At 35.6% G+C, this 17,092-nt stretch overlaps 1 protein-coding gene across 1 annotated transcript in view; it reads left to right on the top strand.

The window, feature by feature from the left end:
- DDX60L (DEAD (Asp-Glu-Ala-Asp) box polypeptide 60-like) overlaps positions 1–17,092 on the top strand; it is a 143,983-nt gene that overhangs the window by 4,847 nt on the left and 122,044 nt on the right. Inside the window, exons 2-5 of the mRNA XM_011967792.1 lie at positions 4,856–4,974; positions 5,149–5,218; positions 5,734–5,923; positions 15,606–15,947. Coding sequence (XP_011823182.1) covers positions 4,971–4,974; positions 5,149–5,218; positions 5,734–5,923; positions 15,606–15,947 — 606 coding nt within the window. The 5' untranslated portion in view covers positions 4,856–4,970. The remainder of the gene's footprint in view (positions 1–4,855; positions 4,975–5,148; positions 5,219–5,733; positions 5,924–15,605; positions 15,948–17,092) is intronic.

Here is a 17,092-nt window from a genome sequence, read left to right as displayed (position 1 = left end):
GTCTTCTCTTTTTACATCTAAGATGAGGATGAAAATTATATCTGTGTGGTATGTTATAGTTTGTTAGTATTAAGAAAATTAGTGGTACTTAAAATGATGGTGCATCTTGCAGTTCATGGCGTTTTAGATTAAAAGAATGATAGCACTATACAATTATGTATTGATAGGACGGATTTCATTTTATTTATTTATTTATTTATTTATTTATTTATTTATTTATTTATTTTGAGACGTAGTCTTTCTCTGTCACCCAGGCTGGAGTGCAGTGGCAGGATCTGGGCTCACTGCAAGCTCCGCCTCCTGGGTTCAGGCCATTCTCCTGCCTGAGCCTCCTGAGTTCCTGGGACTACAGGTGCCTGCCACCAAGCCCGGCTAATTTTTTGTATTTTTAGTAGAGACGGGGTTTCACCGTGTTAACCAGGATGGTCTCGATCTCCTGACCTTGTGATCTGCCCGCCTCAGCCTCCCAAAGTGCTGGGATGACAGGCGTGAGCCACTGCGCCCGGCCAGGATTTCACTTTTGTACCAATTTCTGTAGCAGTAAGGGAATGCTAACTTCTGTAGCAAATACAACTTCTAAATTTCAGTGGCATTACACAATAGAAGTTTATATATATTGTCCTTCTAAGAGTTCAAAGCAGATTTTCCTGGCCAGTGGGCCCAATAGTGATTCAGGGACCCCGTTTCTTCCATATGGTGGTTCCACTGTTCCCTGGAGTCTTCATATTCTTCGCACCTAACTTTTTAAAGAGAAGTAAGAGTAAAGAAGGTATACCTACTTCTCAAAAGTCTGGCTATCACTTCCACTCAAATTCCATTGGTAAGAACTAATTTCATGGCTATCTCCAGATGCAAAAGAATGGGGAAAATCTAGTCATTGGCCAGATAACTACTTCTCAGTGATAATTCTTACATGTGGAAGGCGGAGCATGAATTTTAGTGGACAGTTAATATCTCTGATCCAATACATATGATTTTTTTTTCAATTTTTTTAACTTCCATCAGAATCCAAAAGAAAGTCTTCACATTACAATTGGTGTATAAATGTCTTGTTTTTTTAATCTATAGGGTTCCCTTTTTTTCTCTCTCTCTCTCTTCATCTCTCTTTGTCTCTCCTTGCTATTCTCTATTAGTTCTTAGAATTAGAGGCATAATCAGTTATTTTTAATTTTTTATATTTTTGTTAAGAGTTCACATAGATGGCCCCATATTCCATTCAGAGACAGAGAATGTCTTGCTATCTCTATTTTTATGATGTTAGTATCCATTGATGTTCAATATCTAGATCCATTAATTTATTAGATGTTTCAAAATGAGGAAAATATAAATTCCTCATTTCTTCTTTTATTTTTTTGAACTGGGTTACTTCTGTAAAGACAAACTTCTCATACTATTTACTTAATCAGGGTTACATTTTGTATAACGTGACAATAGAGGATAAGTGGTTTTTTATTTGTTTGTTTGTTTTTTCATTGCAAAGCATGTTCTTTTTAAAAACTTTTATTTCTTAAATCTTTATTTTTTGATTTATCTTCTCTCGTAGTTTGCTAAAGCTGCCGTGACAAAATATTATAGAGTGGTGGCTTAAACAACAGAAATTTGTTTCTCACTATTTTGGAGGCTGTGAAGTAGAAGATGAAGATTCTGGCTGATTCAGGTTCTGGTGAGGGATGTCTTCCTGGTTTGTACATGACTACCCTCTTGCTGTGTTCTGAGAGAGCGAGGGAGCACACGGGGGTGGGGGGTGGGGAGGGAGGCGGCAGGGGGAAGGGAGAAGGGAGAGAGTATGAGCTCTCTGATGTTTCTTCTTAAGAAGACTCCAATCCTATTAGATAAGGACCCTATTCTTATGGCCTCCTCTAATCCTTATTACTTCCTGAAGCCCCCATCTCCAATTATGATCACACTGGGGTTTAGGGCTTTAAAATATGAATTTTGGAGGGACATAAACATTTAGTATATAACATTATCTTTGGATGCTATTTCTGGGCTCCCTTTTTTTTTTTTTTAAATAAATGATAATCATAGCATTCCTACTCTTTTCCTATCGTTTTTCCCTCTTTGTACTTCTCAAATTGGTTAGCTATTTTAATATATTAACAATGTTCAAAGCATTTACATTTTGGTTCTCTGAATAAATTAAGTTCATTGTTATTTGTCTATATATTGAGTCTAAAAATGGAAAAACAACAACAAAAAATAACTGTATATACAGTATTCATTATGGAGTCAAGTTTTGTGATCAGATCCAAATAGGAAATGCATCCTATATCATTAAAACTTGATTACAGTAGACTTTCCAAAGCATTAAAGAGGATGAAAGATGTTGGTCATGTGTCAGAGCATTCAGTGTTGGCCATAATGTTAAAAGAGCTGACTTTAATCAGTTTTCACTATGTCCAGGTGCTCTTTAAGCAGTTTATGTATTAACACATTTTATCTTGACAACCCTAGGATAATAATAATATTCCAAATTCGCAGACAGGAAACAGAAACAGAGATGGAAGCAATTTGCCTCAGGCCACACAACTAGTTAGTTGTACAGTTAGGAATTCAACCCAGGCATCCTGGTTTCAGAGCTCATGTTCTTATTCATTTTAATGCCTCTTTCATATTCATTCTTTTGTGACTAAAATGTCTTTCCTTTTTGCCCGATTTTAGATTTTCTCTTTATCTTTGGAGCACTAAAATTTTATCAGGATATCTCTAGCTGTGGCTTTCTCTTTTTTCATCAAATGTATTTTGTTTTTGGAGAACGTTTTTAATCTAGGGATTCATATTTTTCTTCAGCCCTGAGGCAGTCTTCTTAAATCACATTTTCTCACATTATGTTTTTGATTATTTTTACCACTCATTCTGGTATCCCATTTATTTCCTCTGGGATTACCTTTTAATAGATTATATAAGCTTTGATCAATCTTTCATGTGTCTTAATGTTTCTGTGATTTCTATCTCATTGTCTTTCTGGACTCTGTCTTTTAACTTCGGATTCTGTTTTATTATTCAGCAAACTAATTTATTTTATATCTGTGATCTTGCTTTGAATTTTCAAGAGTGCTTTCTTGTTCCTGTATTTTTTCTTTTCAATAGCAGCATGCAAGCTCCTACTTCATAGATTCAATGTCTTTGATTCTGTATGAAAATTCTAGTTGGAATTTTTTAAATTTCTCTTTTGGCTCCTAAATTATCTCTGTTTTCTCAGTATGTCTTTTAGAATATTTTGATTTTCTTTTATTTTGTTTATTTATTTGTCTTCATTTTTGGTGTTTATTTTCTGTCCCATCAGTATTTTATATCTGACGATCCTTACTTTTGTATTCATATTATAAAATTTAAAAATCACAGTGCGTAATAAAAAAAGCTGATTTAGGCTTCCCTATCCTGTCTCTCTCTTAAATGGGAGGGGCTCTTTGAATGACTACTCCATTCACCCCTTCAGGGCTCCTCTGAAATGTCACTTTCTTGGAGATACTGTCTGTAGCAATCCTGTCCAATTCATTATAACTCTTTTATTTTTTAAATAGTACTTAACTTTTAAATATTTAACATTTTATTTATTTTTTTTCTACTAGATGATAAGCTCCTAGAGTGCAGCAAAGTCTACTTTTGTCCTTTTCACTAGACTCCCACCCCCAAGTGCAGTGCCTGTCACACAGCAGGTGTTTGCCCATTCAATAGTTGCTGAATAAATGCATTCTGCTTTCTGTCCCTTCAGTTTCACAGAGAGAGTACTTTCTTTGGCTATAATTACTTTTCTACTTACCAATCCTGTGGCCATGTTGAGTTCTAACTGTATATTGCTGCTATTCTTTATGGTAGGTATGAAGTGAAGAAGTGAGTTCTCCCAGAATCAGCTCCCAAGACAAGGATTTGAGTGCCAATAGTTCATTTTGGGAGTGATCAGGAGTGGCCAGAAACTTATTTTGGGAGTGACCCAGAGTCACTAATAAGCACCGGTCAGTGATTTCTTTTACCTGTGAAATATACTCATTTCCTCAGTTATCTTTAGAAATCAAATGACTTGACAGTTCTATTTCTAGCCCAGAAACTGTCCATCTTTCAGCTTGCTTTGTCCAAGCCCCATCATCCATTCTCTTGTCCTTGCTAGGATCTGAGGAGTCATTCGTGACACTCCCAACTCTCCCTTCCCATGTGGAATCTATCGCCAAACTATGTCACATTTATCTTCAAAATGTCCCCCTGATGAATCTGCATCTCTCCAGCTCTAAATAGCACTGCATTACCTCAAACCACCATCATCTTTCTACAGGACTATTTCAGTAGCTTTCTGTATGCATCTCCCCTTCTAGTCTGCTCTCTGTACTAAAGATAATGTTTTCCAAATGCAAGTGTAATCAAATTACAACCAGTTTAAAACCCATCAATGGCTGAATTTAGCTCTGAAGATGAAGACGAAACACCTTAAAATCCCTTAGAAGACTCCCTAGCTTCCTTTTTCTCTAACCTTATCTCTCACAGCCTTACCCTCTGCTGCAACTGCACTCACTTCTTTTCTGAATCTCATACTTTCCATACTGTCCTCTGTCACAGGGCCTTTGTACATGCTGTTCCCTTTGCCAAGAATACTTTTTATTCCTTTTTTGGGGGGCAAATTAACTATAAGGGAGTACTTATTCCTTCAGATCTCAGTTCATGCATTACTTCCTTAGGGAAGCCACCCTCATCTCTGTGCCTTTTGTCACATTTGTGATTTGAAATTGTTTGTATGATTATTTGATCAGTATTTGTTTGTTTACTAGACTGCTTGCTCTGTGAAAATTGTAACTGTATTTTTTGGGTTCGTTTCTTTGTTTTAGGAATAAATGCAGTTCTATTTTTTTTTCTTTTATTACAGAGTCACCACTCACATCAAATGTAGCCATTTTAGAGGTGCCAAAATAAAATATATCAGCCATATTTAATAAATTCCAGCTCTACTCTTCTACCCTATAGCCCAAGAAGCAGCAACGATGGGTAATTCTCAATCTTTGATATTTGTAGCCTATAAAACCACAATCTTGTAAGATATTCAGATTCAGTAATGTTACAAAGTAATTGGATATCTATATTTCCTTTCCTTAATAATTACTAAATTATATAGCTGTGTAAAAATATTGATGGCTCAAAAAATCTCTTTTTTTTTTTTAGGGTTAAAGGATCATGAAAGATTTTTCAGGAAAATGACAACGTTAATTTTGAATGAAATGCCAAAAGCTGGGTAAGTACTGTGAAGTAAAAAAGAAGGAGCTATACTATTGTATACTCTGGGTATCGACATCCCTCTTAACCCGTATACATATACATGATCACTCAACCTATTTGTCTTGGGGCAACTTGGAGAGGATGGGAACATACTCTTCTTCCTGTAGTTGTCATAGCTGTCACTGAACAGATAGTTTCCTAAAGCAATCAGATTTATGGAGTTGGGGGTTATAGATGTCCTTATCCGGAATAACAGCCTTTAGAATCATATTCTCAAGTTCGAATCCTGGCTCTGCCATTTAGCATTGGATAAATTCCTTTGCCTCTCTGAGCCTAATTTTATTTTAATAAAATAGTAATTGTGCTATCTCCTTCCTATAAAGGACAGTTGCTTAAATGAGATATTTGAAAAGGTATCGTAGACTGGCATGAAGTACTCAACAAATAGTAGCTTATGCAATAGTAACAATAGCAGCAACAAAGTCTCTGTGAAACATCTGTGAGTTTTATTCTCTTTGATTTTTATTTTAGGTATTCCAGCATATTAAATGATTTCGTGGAATCTAATTTTTTTGTGATTGATGGAGATTCCTTGCTTGTCACGTGCCTGTGTGTAAAATCATTCAAGTGGGGACAGAATCTCCACTTTTTCTATCTGGTTGAATGCTATCTTGTGGATCTTATGAGTAATGGAGGACAATTCGCCGTAGTTTTCTTCAAGGTAATGTATGATGATTGATGTCTTTTTAGTCCTTTGAAGACTATAACTGAAATCTCTTAACCTAAATAGTCTTTGACCTAAAATGAAGCATGCCATCATAGAAAATATAAAAAGACAGGTTAACAAAAGAAAAAAATACCCATAATTTCACTACTCAGAGATAACCATTCTTTACTTTTTATTTTATTAATTTTTTTTCCCTCAACTCTGTTCCCACATTCATAATATAGATCAGGCAGAGAGCCTGGGCTGAAGGATATATGGGGTAGTTTACTCTACCTCCTTTTCTATACAGTCGGTGTAAGAATTCAGCCTGTGGCAAGCACCAGGAAGCCCATTCTTTAGGTTTTGATATTTTGTTATAAAAATTTCAAATATACCTAAGTTGAAAGGTTGTGGAGCAAATATCTATATTCTGCCATCTAAATCCTACAATTACATTTTATTTTACTTCTTCATATATCTGTAAGCTTATCCATGCCTTTATTCACCTTTCAATCCTTTTATTTTGGGGGTGCAGTTCAAAGTAGTTATAGACATTACATTTAACTCTGAAACATTTCATCATACATGCCATTAACTAGAGTTCGGTACTTATTCACACCTTTTTTTGATGGTAAAATTTACATGAAATAAAATACACAGTTCTTAAATGTGTTACAAAAAGTTTTGCTCCAACCTAATGCCATTTAATGAGCTTTGCCAAGTGCATAGTATTTACCAGTCCATTGAGTTTTGACAAATGCATGCATGTGTAACCCAAACTCGTGTTCCACAGTACGTCTTCTCATGCCCCTGCCCAGTCCATTCTCACTCCATCCCCTAGAAACAACCACTGTTTAAATCCTTTCTATTGCCTCTTTAGTTTTGCCTGTTGTAGAACTTTTTTTGTTTTTGTTTTTGAGATGGAGTTTCGCTCTTGTTGCACAGGCTGGAGTGCAATGCCATGATCTTGGCTCACTGCAACCTCTTTCTCCTGGGTTCAAGCGTTTCTACTCTCTCAGCCTCCCAAGTAGCTGGAATTATAGGCGCATGCCACCATGCTCAGCTAATTTTTGTATTTTTAGTAGAGACAGGGTTTCATCATATTGGTCAGGCTGGTCTTGAACACCTGACCTCAGGTGATCCACCTGCCTTGGCCTCCCAAAGTTCTAGAACTTTTAATAAATAGAATTTTACAGTGTGAACTCTTTGTATAAACCTTTCATTCAACATAATAATTTTGAGAGGCACCCATTTTGTTGTGGGCAGTGGAATTTTGCTCCTTCTATCGCTTTTGAGTAAGGTTTTATTGTAGAAATGTGCCACGTTTTGTTTCCCCATTTTCCTGTTTCAATATCTTGCCTAGATGAATAAAGCTCCTATGTGCATTCGCACACAAGTCTGTGTGGATGTAAGTTTTCATTTTCCTTGTACATATATCTGTGATTGAAATACATATTTTATAAAACTGCCAAAGCTTTTCCTAAGGTAGTTGTGCCCCTTCACACTAACTCCAGCAATGAATAAGAGTTCTGGTGCCCTATGTAGTTGCAAACATTTGTATTTGGTCAGTCCAACCATTCTGTTGGATGTGTGGTGTTATGTTAATTGGTATTTATCAAATGACTAATGATGTTGCCTACTTTTTCAAGTGCTTATTGTTCGTTTGTATACTATGACTTGTGAAGCACCTGCTCATATTTTTTGACCATTTTAAATTGGATTCTTTATCTTTTTCATATTGAGTTGTAATAGTTCTTGATATATTCTGTATACAACTTCTTGTCATATGTATTATTGCAAATATATTTTCCAGTCTGTGGCTTGCCAGTTCATTTTCCTTCTTTTTTTTCTTTTTTTTTTTTTTTTTGAGGTGGAGTCTTGCTCCATCACCTAGGCTGGAGTGCAGTGGCGCGATCTCAGCTCACTGCAACCTCCGCCTCCCGAGTTCATGGCATTCTCCTGCCTCAGCCTCCCAAGTAGCTGGGACTACAGGTGTGCACCGCCACGCCCAGCTAATTTTTTGTATTTTTAGTAGAGATGGGGTTTCATTGTGTTAGCAGAATGGTCTCCATCTCCGGACCTCGTGATCCACCCGCCTCGGCCTCCCAAAGTGCTGGGATTACAGGCATGAGCCACCATGCCCAGCTGCCACTTCATTTTCTTATGCCACTTCATTTTCTTGGTGCTATCTTTGGATGACCAGATATTTTAATTTTGATGAAATCTAATTTATTATTCTTTAATGGTTATTGTGCCTATATCCTGATAAGAATCATTGCCTATCTCTTAGTCACAAAGATATTTTCCTATATTTATTAATAATTCTAGAAGTATGTAGTTTCAGCTTTTGTATTTTGGTCTATGATATTTCTTGAATTAATTTTTGTGTGTTTGTGATGTGAATTGGGAATTGAGGTTCATTTGTTCCAGCATCCATTGTTGAGAACATTTTTCTTCTACCAGTAGATTGCTTTGGTTTCTTCATCAAAAATCAAATGATTATGCATGTGTAGGTCCATTTCTGGGCTTTCTACTATGTTCTATCAAAGGATTTAACAAATTACCAGTACCACAATGTACTGATTTGTATAATTTTATAGTAAATCTTGAAACCCACTTTGTTCTTCTTTGTTTAACTTTGCCTATTCTAGGTTCTCTGCATTTCCACACAAATTTTAGAATCAGCTTGCCAATTTCTATTTAAAAAAAAATGGGATTTTAATTGATATTCGTTAAATTTGTAGATCAATATAGTCTTTCAGTTAGTGAACACAATGTATATCTCTGTTTTTTTTAAGATCTCTAATTTCTTTTATCAGTTTTGTAGTCTTCAGTGTGGAGGTCTTGCATGTCTTTTGCTAAATCTATTTCAAGATATTTCATGTTTTGATCTTACTGTAAATTGAATTTTTAAAAATAATTTTTTATTTTTTGCTGTTTGTATATAGAAGTAGAATTGATTTTGTTTGTTAACTGGTATCCTGCAATCTTATTAAAACAACTTATTAATTTCAGTTGATTATTTGTATATTTCTTAGATTTTTCAATGTCTCCAGTGAATAAATACATGCGTATTTCTTGTTTTCTGATTTTATTTTTTAATTGCTTTTTCTTGCCTTATTACAGTGATTGGCACCTCTAGAAATGCTGAAGTAGAGTGAGTGGGAATCTTTACCTGGTTCTTGATCTTAAAGGGAAAGTGTCCATTATTTCCCTACTAGGTATCATATTAGCTGTAGTTATTTTATGTATATCCGTTATCAAATTGAGGAAATTTATTCTTATTTTAGGTTTTCCGAGAGTTTCTATAATTAATAGGTGTTACATTTAAAAAAATGCTTTTTCTACATTTATTGAAACTCTGATACACCTTTCCTCTTTTATTAATTTGGTAGATTACATTAAGTGATTTTTAAATACTAATTCAATTCAATCTTTGATTCCTGGGAAAACCTCAGTTGGTCATGATAGATATCATTTCTTGAATATATTGCTGGGTTTGATTTCCTAATATTTTAAGTGTTTTTGGTATATAGTCATGAAAAATATTAATCTGTAATTTTATTTATTTATTTATTTATTTGTTTATTTATTTATTTATTTGAGATGGAGTCTCACTCTGTTGCCCAGGCTAGAGTACAAAGGAACGGTGTCGGCTCACTGCAATCTCCGCCTCCCAGGTTCAAGCAATTCTTTTATCTCAGCCTCCCGTGTAGTTGGGATTACAGGCATGCGCCACCATGCCTGGCTGATTTTTGTATTTTTAGCAGAGATGGGGTTTTCCCATGTTGGTCAGGGTGGTCTTGAACTCTGGACCTCAGGTGATCCGCCTGCCTCAGCCTCCCAAAGTACTGAGATTACAGGCATGAGCCACCTTGCCAGGCCAATTTTATTTTTTATAATGTCTTTTTCTGGTTTTGGTATCAGGATCATGCCGACCTGGTGAATGTGTTGAAAAGCCCATTTTCCTCTTCTATTTTCTGAAAAAGTCTTTGTGAGATTGGTATTATTGCCTCAGATGAATTTGATAAAATTTGATCAAATTTTCCTGTGAAACCGTTTGGGTCTGGAGTTTTCCTTGAAAGAAAATTTTTGATAAAAAAGTCAATTTCTTTAATAAATATAGGGCTATTTAGACTTTCTGTTTTATGTTGTGTCAGTTTTGTTAATTGTATATGTCAAGGGATTTGCCCATCTTATCTAAGTTGTCTAATATTTTGGCATAAAGTTCTCTGTAATATTCTCTTATTTTCCTCTTATTGTCTAAAGATTTGTAGTGATGTTAGTGTTAGTTAGCAACCTCTTTCTTTTTTTTTTTTTTTTTGGAACAGAAACTAAATTTTCTTTTTTTCTAAATTCAAGACAGGTTCTCACTCTAGCTCCCAGGCTGCAACACAGCAGTAGTGTGATTTTGGCACACTGCAACCTCTGTGTCCTGGGCTCAAGTGATCCTCCCATCTCAGCCTCCCGAGTAGCTGGGACTACAGCTGTGTGGCAGTATGGTTGGCTAATTTTTGTATTTTTTATAAAGATAGGGTCTTGCTATGTTGTACAGGCTAGTCTCCAACTCCCAAGGTCAAGCAATTCACATACCTTGGCCTCCCAGAGTGCTGCGATTACAGGCATGAGCCACTGTTCCTGGCCACTAAATATTTATTTTTTCATTTATTTTCACATTATGCAGTTTTACACTGAATGACACAGAAGGAAACTAAAATGACCGACAGTTTATATATAAGCTTGATTCCTGTCTTAAGGAAAAGAAGAACAGTATAAAAGCAACACGTATTCTAACAAAACGTGTTCTAACATGTTTTGTTAGAACAAAAACAAAAACCCTCTAAAAAGCTTTCATGTTACACTCCCATTTTGTGAATTGGCAGCTGTCCGTGTCCCTTAAATCTTTGATTATCTGCTGTTTTCTGTGTAGCAGGCTACAAAGCACACAGATCATAACTATAACTTACCAAAAGGAGATACATGGACTTTATACCCATCACCTGGATACTCTAAACCGGTTTTTAAACATAAACTGCAGAAATCCTGACTAATGCAGCAAAATAAGACTATTTTTTGGCCAGCTGCTAGTGACAACCAGTGATGCAATAACAGGAGGAGACTGGTCAGAAACATGACACCAACTCTTAATAGCAACTGCTCTACTTGAAATTCACATCTGGTGAAATGGGGACAGATTTTTATTCCTCTATTTCTGAATGATAAGTATCATCACATAATTTTACAAATTAAAATGTAATTTGTCATTGTTGTATCTCTGATTCTATAACCTGATATACTGCTAAGGGAAAAGAAGGAGTTAACTTTTTAAAAAATGTATGAAAGCCATAGTATCATCTACTGTATGTGACAAAGCCTCACAGATTCTCTATTGTGATAATTTCCATTTTCTTCTGCCCTCATTTATCCTTTATATTGCTAAGTTGTATCTTCTCTTTTCTTGATCTAGTTAGTGATTTATCAATTTTGTTGATGTTTTCAAAGACCTAGCTTTTTTCGCTTTATTAATTTTCTGTATTGTCTTTTTTTTTATTTCACTGATTTCTACCCTTGTCTTTATTTGTTTCTCTTGGATTTTTCTTACTCTTTTTTCCACTAGCTTCATAAATTGAAATTTTAAGCTAAGATGTTTTTTATTTTCTATTTATGAACAATAAAATTTTTCTTGTAAGCTCTGTTTTAGCTACATATCACAAATTTGCATCTAATGGTTTTTTTCTTTACTATTTAATTAGAAATAATTTCTAACGTCTCTTGTGATTCTTTTTTGTTTGACCAGTGGATTATTTAGAAATTATTTGTTTTAAAAGTTGGGGGTATTTCACTACTAGATTTCAAGGTATTCCACAAAGCTCTAGTAACCCAAACAGCATGGTACTGGCATAAGAATAGACAGTTGGAGCAATGGAACAGAATAGAGAACCCCAAAATAAATTCATGTATTTATAGCCAAATGATTTTTCACAAAAATGTATCAAGAACGTTCACTGGGGAAAGGACAGTGTCTTCAGTAAATGGTGCTCAGGAAATTGGATATTCATATGCAGAAAAATGAAACTGAGCCCTCACCTTCACTGTATTAAAAAATCAATTCAAAATGGATTAAGGACTTAAATGTAGGACTCAAAACTATGAAACTATTAGAAAAAAACATAGGGGAAATGCTTCAGGACATTGGTTAGTGTGAAGATCTTATGGCGACGACCTCAGAAGCATAGGTAACAAAGCAAAAGTAGACAAATGGGATTATATCAAACTAAAAAGTTTCTGTGCAGGAAAGGAAGTAATCAACAGAGTGAAGTGGCACCTTCAGAATGGGAAAAATATTTGTCAGTATTTATCCTACAAGGAATTAATATCCAGGATATGCAGGGAACTCACACATCTCAATAGCAAAAGAATTAAAAAAGATAATCCAATTAAAATGTGGGCAAGTGAACTGAATAGACGTCGCTCCATAGAAGACCTGCAAATAGCCAACATGTGTATGAAAGCATAGTCAACATTATTAATCATCAGAGAAATGCAAATTCAAACCATAATAAGATAGCATCTCACCCCATTAGAATAGATATTGTAATGCTTGTAAGGATGTAGAGAAAGGGGAACTCATATGTTGCTGACATGAATGTGAATTAATTCAGTAATTATGGAAAACAGTATGGAGGTTCCTCAAAAAACACAAAAAGGAATTACTATATGAACCAACAACTGCACTACTAGGTATATATTCAAAGGATAGGAAATCAGTATGTTAAAGAGATATCTGCCCTCTTGTGTTTATTGCAACACTATTCACATAGCCAACATATGGAAACAAACTAAGTATTCATCAACAGATGAATGGATAAAGAAAATGCGGTGTGCATATACACTATATAATACTATTTGGCTATAAAAAACAAAATTCTGTCATTTGTGGTAACATGATGATCTTGGAGGACATTATTGCACCATAGGGTGGATATAATTAACAGTAATTTATTGCATTTTTTCAAATAGAAGAGCAGATTTGGCATGTTTCCAACACACGCACATACACAAATGTGTCTGATGTGATCAATATGCTAATTACTCTGATCATTACATATTGTATACATATATATCAGAATATCACCCTGTACTCCATAGATATATGCAATTAGTCCGGGTGAGGTGGCTCACATGTGTAATAGCAACACTTTGAGAGGCTGAGCAGGGAGGATCATTTGAAGCCAAGAGTACAAGACCAGCCTGAATAACAAAGTGAGATCCTGTTTCTACCAAAAATAAAGTCCAGTTATAAAGTCATTTAAGGATAATTTTAAAAATTAAAAAACTATTGTTTTAATGTATAAATTCTTGTTTTTTTCTAGATGTGTTATCATTGATTTCTAATTCCATTGTGGTTGGAGAAAATATTTCTGTATAATTTCAGTTATTTGAACATCTATTGGAACTTGTTTTGAGGTCCAATATATGGCCTGTTTTGGTGAATGTTCTGTGTGTTCTTGGAAATAATATATATTCTACAGTTCTTAAATATAATCTTCTAGAAATGTCATTAAGTTATAGTAGTTGATAGCTAAAATTAATTTGTATTCACAACAGTAGATACTTATTTTAAGGACATCTAGGAACATGAGATAGGAGGTAGACTTCCCTCAACAACCTTTCTTTGCTCTCTGAATTTGTATGCTTAAATTCTAGGAAGCCCTTTAGGACCAAAACTGAGAAGAAATTGTATTTACATTCCAGTAGAATGGCAAATTCAATAGGGGCACTGCCCTTATTTGGATTGATCTATATAAATATCCTCAACAGTGTATTATACTATGGTTTTTAAAAATTACAGATTAAATGGCTTCCAATTTTAACAAATCTCAACCCAAATACAAAAGTATATTATGAGCCCATTCCCTCATCCTACTCCTAGAAGCAATTGTTGTTTTACTGCTAAGAATTCTAGTCTATATTTGTTCAATCTTTATACATAGGATTTTTTTGGGTGGGGGTTAGTTTTGGCACCATTAAAAGTAAAAGCAGTGTTTTGATTGATACCTATAGAAAAGTCAGGGTTCTTTTTAAATTATGACAGTCTTGTAGGCTAGATTGTCAATATCATTTAAAAACAGATTTTTTTTTTTTTTTTTTTTACTTTTTAAGTTCAGGGGTACATGTACAGGTTTGTTATATAAGTAAGCTTGTCTTATGGGGGTTTGTTGTTCAGATTATTTCTTCACCCAGGTATTAAGCCTAGTACCCATTAATTATTTTTCCTGATACTCTCCCTCCTCCCATCCTCCACTCCTCACCCTTGCGCAGGCCCCCGTGTCTGTTGTTTTCCTCTATGTGTCCTTGTGTTCTTATGATTTAGCTCCCACTTATAAGTGAGAACATACAGTATTTGGATTTCTGTTTCTGCATTTGGGACATGATCTCATTCTTCTTTATGGATGCATAATATTCCATGATGTATATGTAACACATTTTCTTTGTCCAGCCTATCATCGATGACTTAGTTTGATTTCATGTCTTTGCTATTGTGAATAGTGCTGCAGTAAACATACACGTGCATGTGTCTTTATGATGGAATGATTTATATTTCTTTGGGTATATACCCAGTAATGGGATTGCTGGGTCGAACGGTAGATCTTTCAGGAATTGCCACAGTTCTCCACAGTGGTTGAACTAATTCACACTCTCGCCAACAGTGTTAAGCATTCCTTTTTCTCTGCAACCTTATCAGCATCTGTTATTTTTTTATGTTGAGTTATTTTAACCCTCATTTTAAAAAAAATTTTAATAATAGCCATCTGACTGGCATGAGATGGTATCTCATTGGGGTTTTGATTTGCATTTCTCTAATGATCAGTGATGCTGAGCTTTTTTTGTATGCTTATTGGCTCCATGTATGTCTTCTCTTGTTTTTGTTTTGTTTTGAGACATAGTCTCTCTATTGCCCAGGCTGGAGTGCAGTGGCATGATCTTGGCTCACTGCAACCTCTGCCTCCCGGGTTCAAGTGATTCTCCTGCCTCAGCCTCCCAAGTAGCTGGGATTACAGGCACCCACCACCACGCCCAGCTAATTTTTGTATTTTTAGTAGAAACAGGTTGGCCAGACTGGTCTCGTCCTCCTGACCTCAGAGGATCCACCCACCTCAGCCTCCTAAAGTGCTGGGATTATAGGCATGAGCCACCGTGCCTGACCGTATGTCTTCTTTTGAAAAGTGTCTGTTTATGTCCTTTGCCCACTTTTTAGCGGAGTTGTTTTTTTCTTGTAAATTTGAGAAATAGAAATTTTGATTTGCTAAGAAAAGACTTACGTTATTTAGGGAGGAGACACATCACCTGGAACGTTACATTTTTATCTACTAATGGTGATTCACATCAGCTTCTCAATTCAGATGGAATACATCTGTCCTCTTGCTACTTTGATCCCTATTTGAACATAGAGAGTAAGAGAATTAGAAGTGAAGTAGTAGTGTATGCCTGCTCAAGTAAAGGAGATGAATCTGTACAATCCACATCTCGACCTGTGGCATACACTTGTGAAATGAGTCAAGTTTAAGGCCCTTGAGCAAAACAATTAGATCACATGGGGTCAGTCCTATACGGCTTTGTGCTGTAAGCAACAAAATTAACAAATCACTAAAGGAAGATTTCAAAATGATGTACTTTTTTCTTTTTGTCACCACAGGATGCTGAATATGCATATTTTGATTTTCCTGAACTTCTTCCATTGAGAACTGCTTTAATTCTCCACCTTCAACACAATACTACCGTTGATGTGCAAACGGAGTTTTCTGGATGCTTATCACAAGATTGGAAGTTGTACTTGGAACAGCATTACCCGTATTTTCTGATAGTTTCAGAGGAAGGCCTGAGTGATTTACAAACGCACCTTTTTAACTTCTTAATCATACATTCCTGGGGAATGAAAGTCAACGTTGTGCTTTCTTCAGGGCATGAATCTGATACTCTCAGACTTTATGCACATACTATGGAAAGCACAGACAGAAACCAAACTTTTTCGAAGGAGGTAATTGACATTAATAGCTCTCGTTTTTTGTCCTGATTTCTTGTTTTAATTCTCAAAATCGCTAACTCAATCTTTCTGTATTTTTAATGGAACTTACTATAGGCAGTCTCCAAAGAGGTAATAAATTTAATAATGGTAACAATGATAATGACGGACATTTATTAAGCACTTATGCCAATTCCTTTTCCTAAATTTCTTTTAATTCTCAGGGTACTCCTATAAGGTTTGTGGCATTATTATATCTATCTATTCGTATCTAATTATAATATTATCACCTCATCTGTAAAATAATGTTTGGAGTATTGAAGTAATTTGCTCATGTTAAATACCTAATTGTGGTATAATAAATTTATTTATATGCAAACATAAGAAATATATTATTTACATACTTATTATATGCAAATATAATACAAAATATATTTGCACTTTGTCCCCAGTTACTGTCACAGAGCTCCTAAAACCTTTGGTATTTCTTGAGTAATAATAATGTCTTTCATTATTTGTAAGGAGCTGCTTTTGATCACGTCTGAATTTTTTCCTAATGAGGTAACCTAGGGTGGGGCCCCTGAATAGCCTCAGGGTTGGGCTGACCACCAAAAGGACCAAGCCATCAGAGACTGGAAGCTTCAGTCCCAACCACCAACCTCTGGGAAGGGGAGTGAGAGCAGCTGTATATTAAGCTCTATAAAAACTCTTGAACAGTGAGGTTTGTTCAACTCCCAGGTTGGGAAGTCGGGGAGGGTGGTGCACCCAGGGCGTTACTGGGGCCACCTGCCCCTCTCCTCAGACTTTGCCCTGTGCATCCATTCCATCCGGCTGTTCCACAATTGAATCTTTCACAATAAACTGGTAATAGCAAGCAAACCACTTTTCCTGAGTTCCGTGAACTATGCTAGCAAATTATCAAACGTGAAGAGGGAACCCCAGATTTGTAGCTGGTCCATCATCAGCATGTGAAGCCTGGCATTTGTGATTCATGTCTGAAGTGGGGGGCAGTCTTGTTGGACTGAATCCCTACCCTGTGGGGCCTGTGTTAACTTAGGGTAGTTAGTGTCAGAATGGAATTAAATTATATGGCACCCAGTTGGTGTCTGGAGAGAATTAGAGAATTATTGGTGTGGAAAACCCATACTTTTTTTTTTGTT

Source organism: Mandrillus leucophaeus, unplaced genomic scaffold (genome assembly GCF_000951045.1).
Source record: "Mandrillus leucophaeus isolate KB7577 unplaced genomic scaffold, Mleu.le_1.0 Scaffold81, whole genome shotgun sequence".
Classification (NCBI taxonomy): Eukaryota; Metazoa; Chordata; class Mammalia; order Primates; family Cercopithecidae; genus Mandrillus; species Mandrillus leucophaeus.
This window is presented reverse-complemented; position numbering and strand designations above follow the sequence as displayed.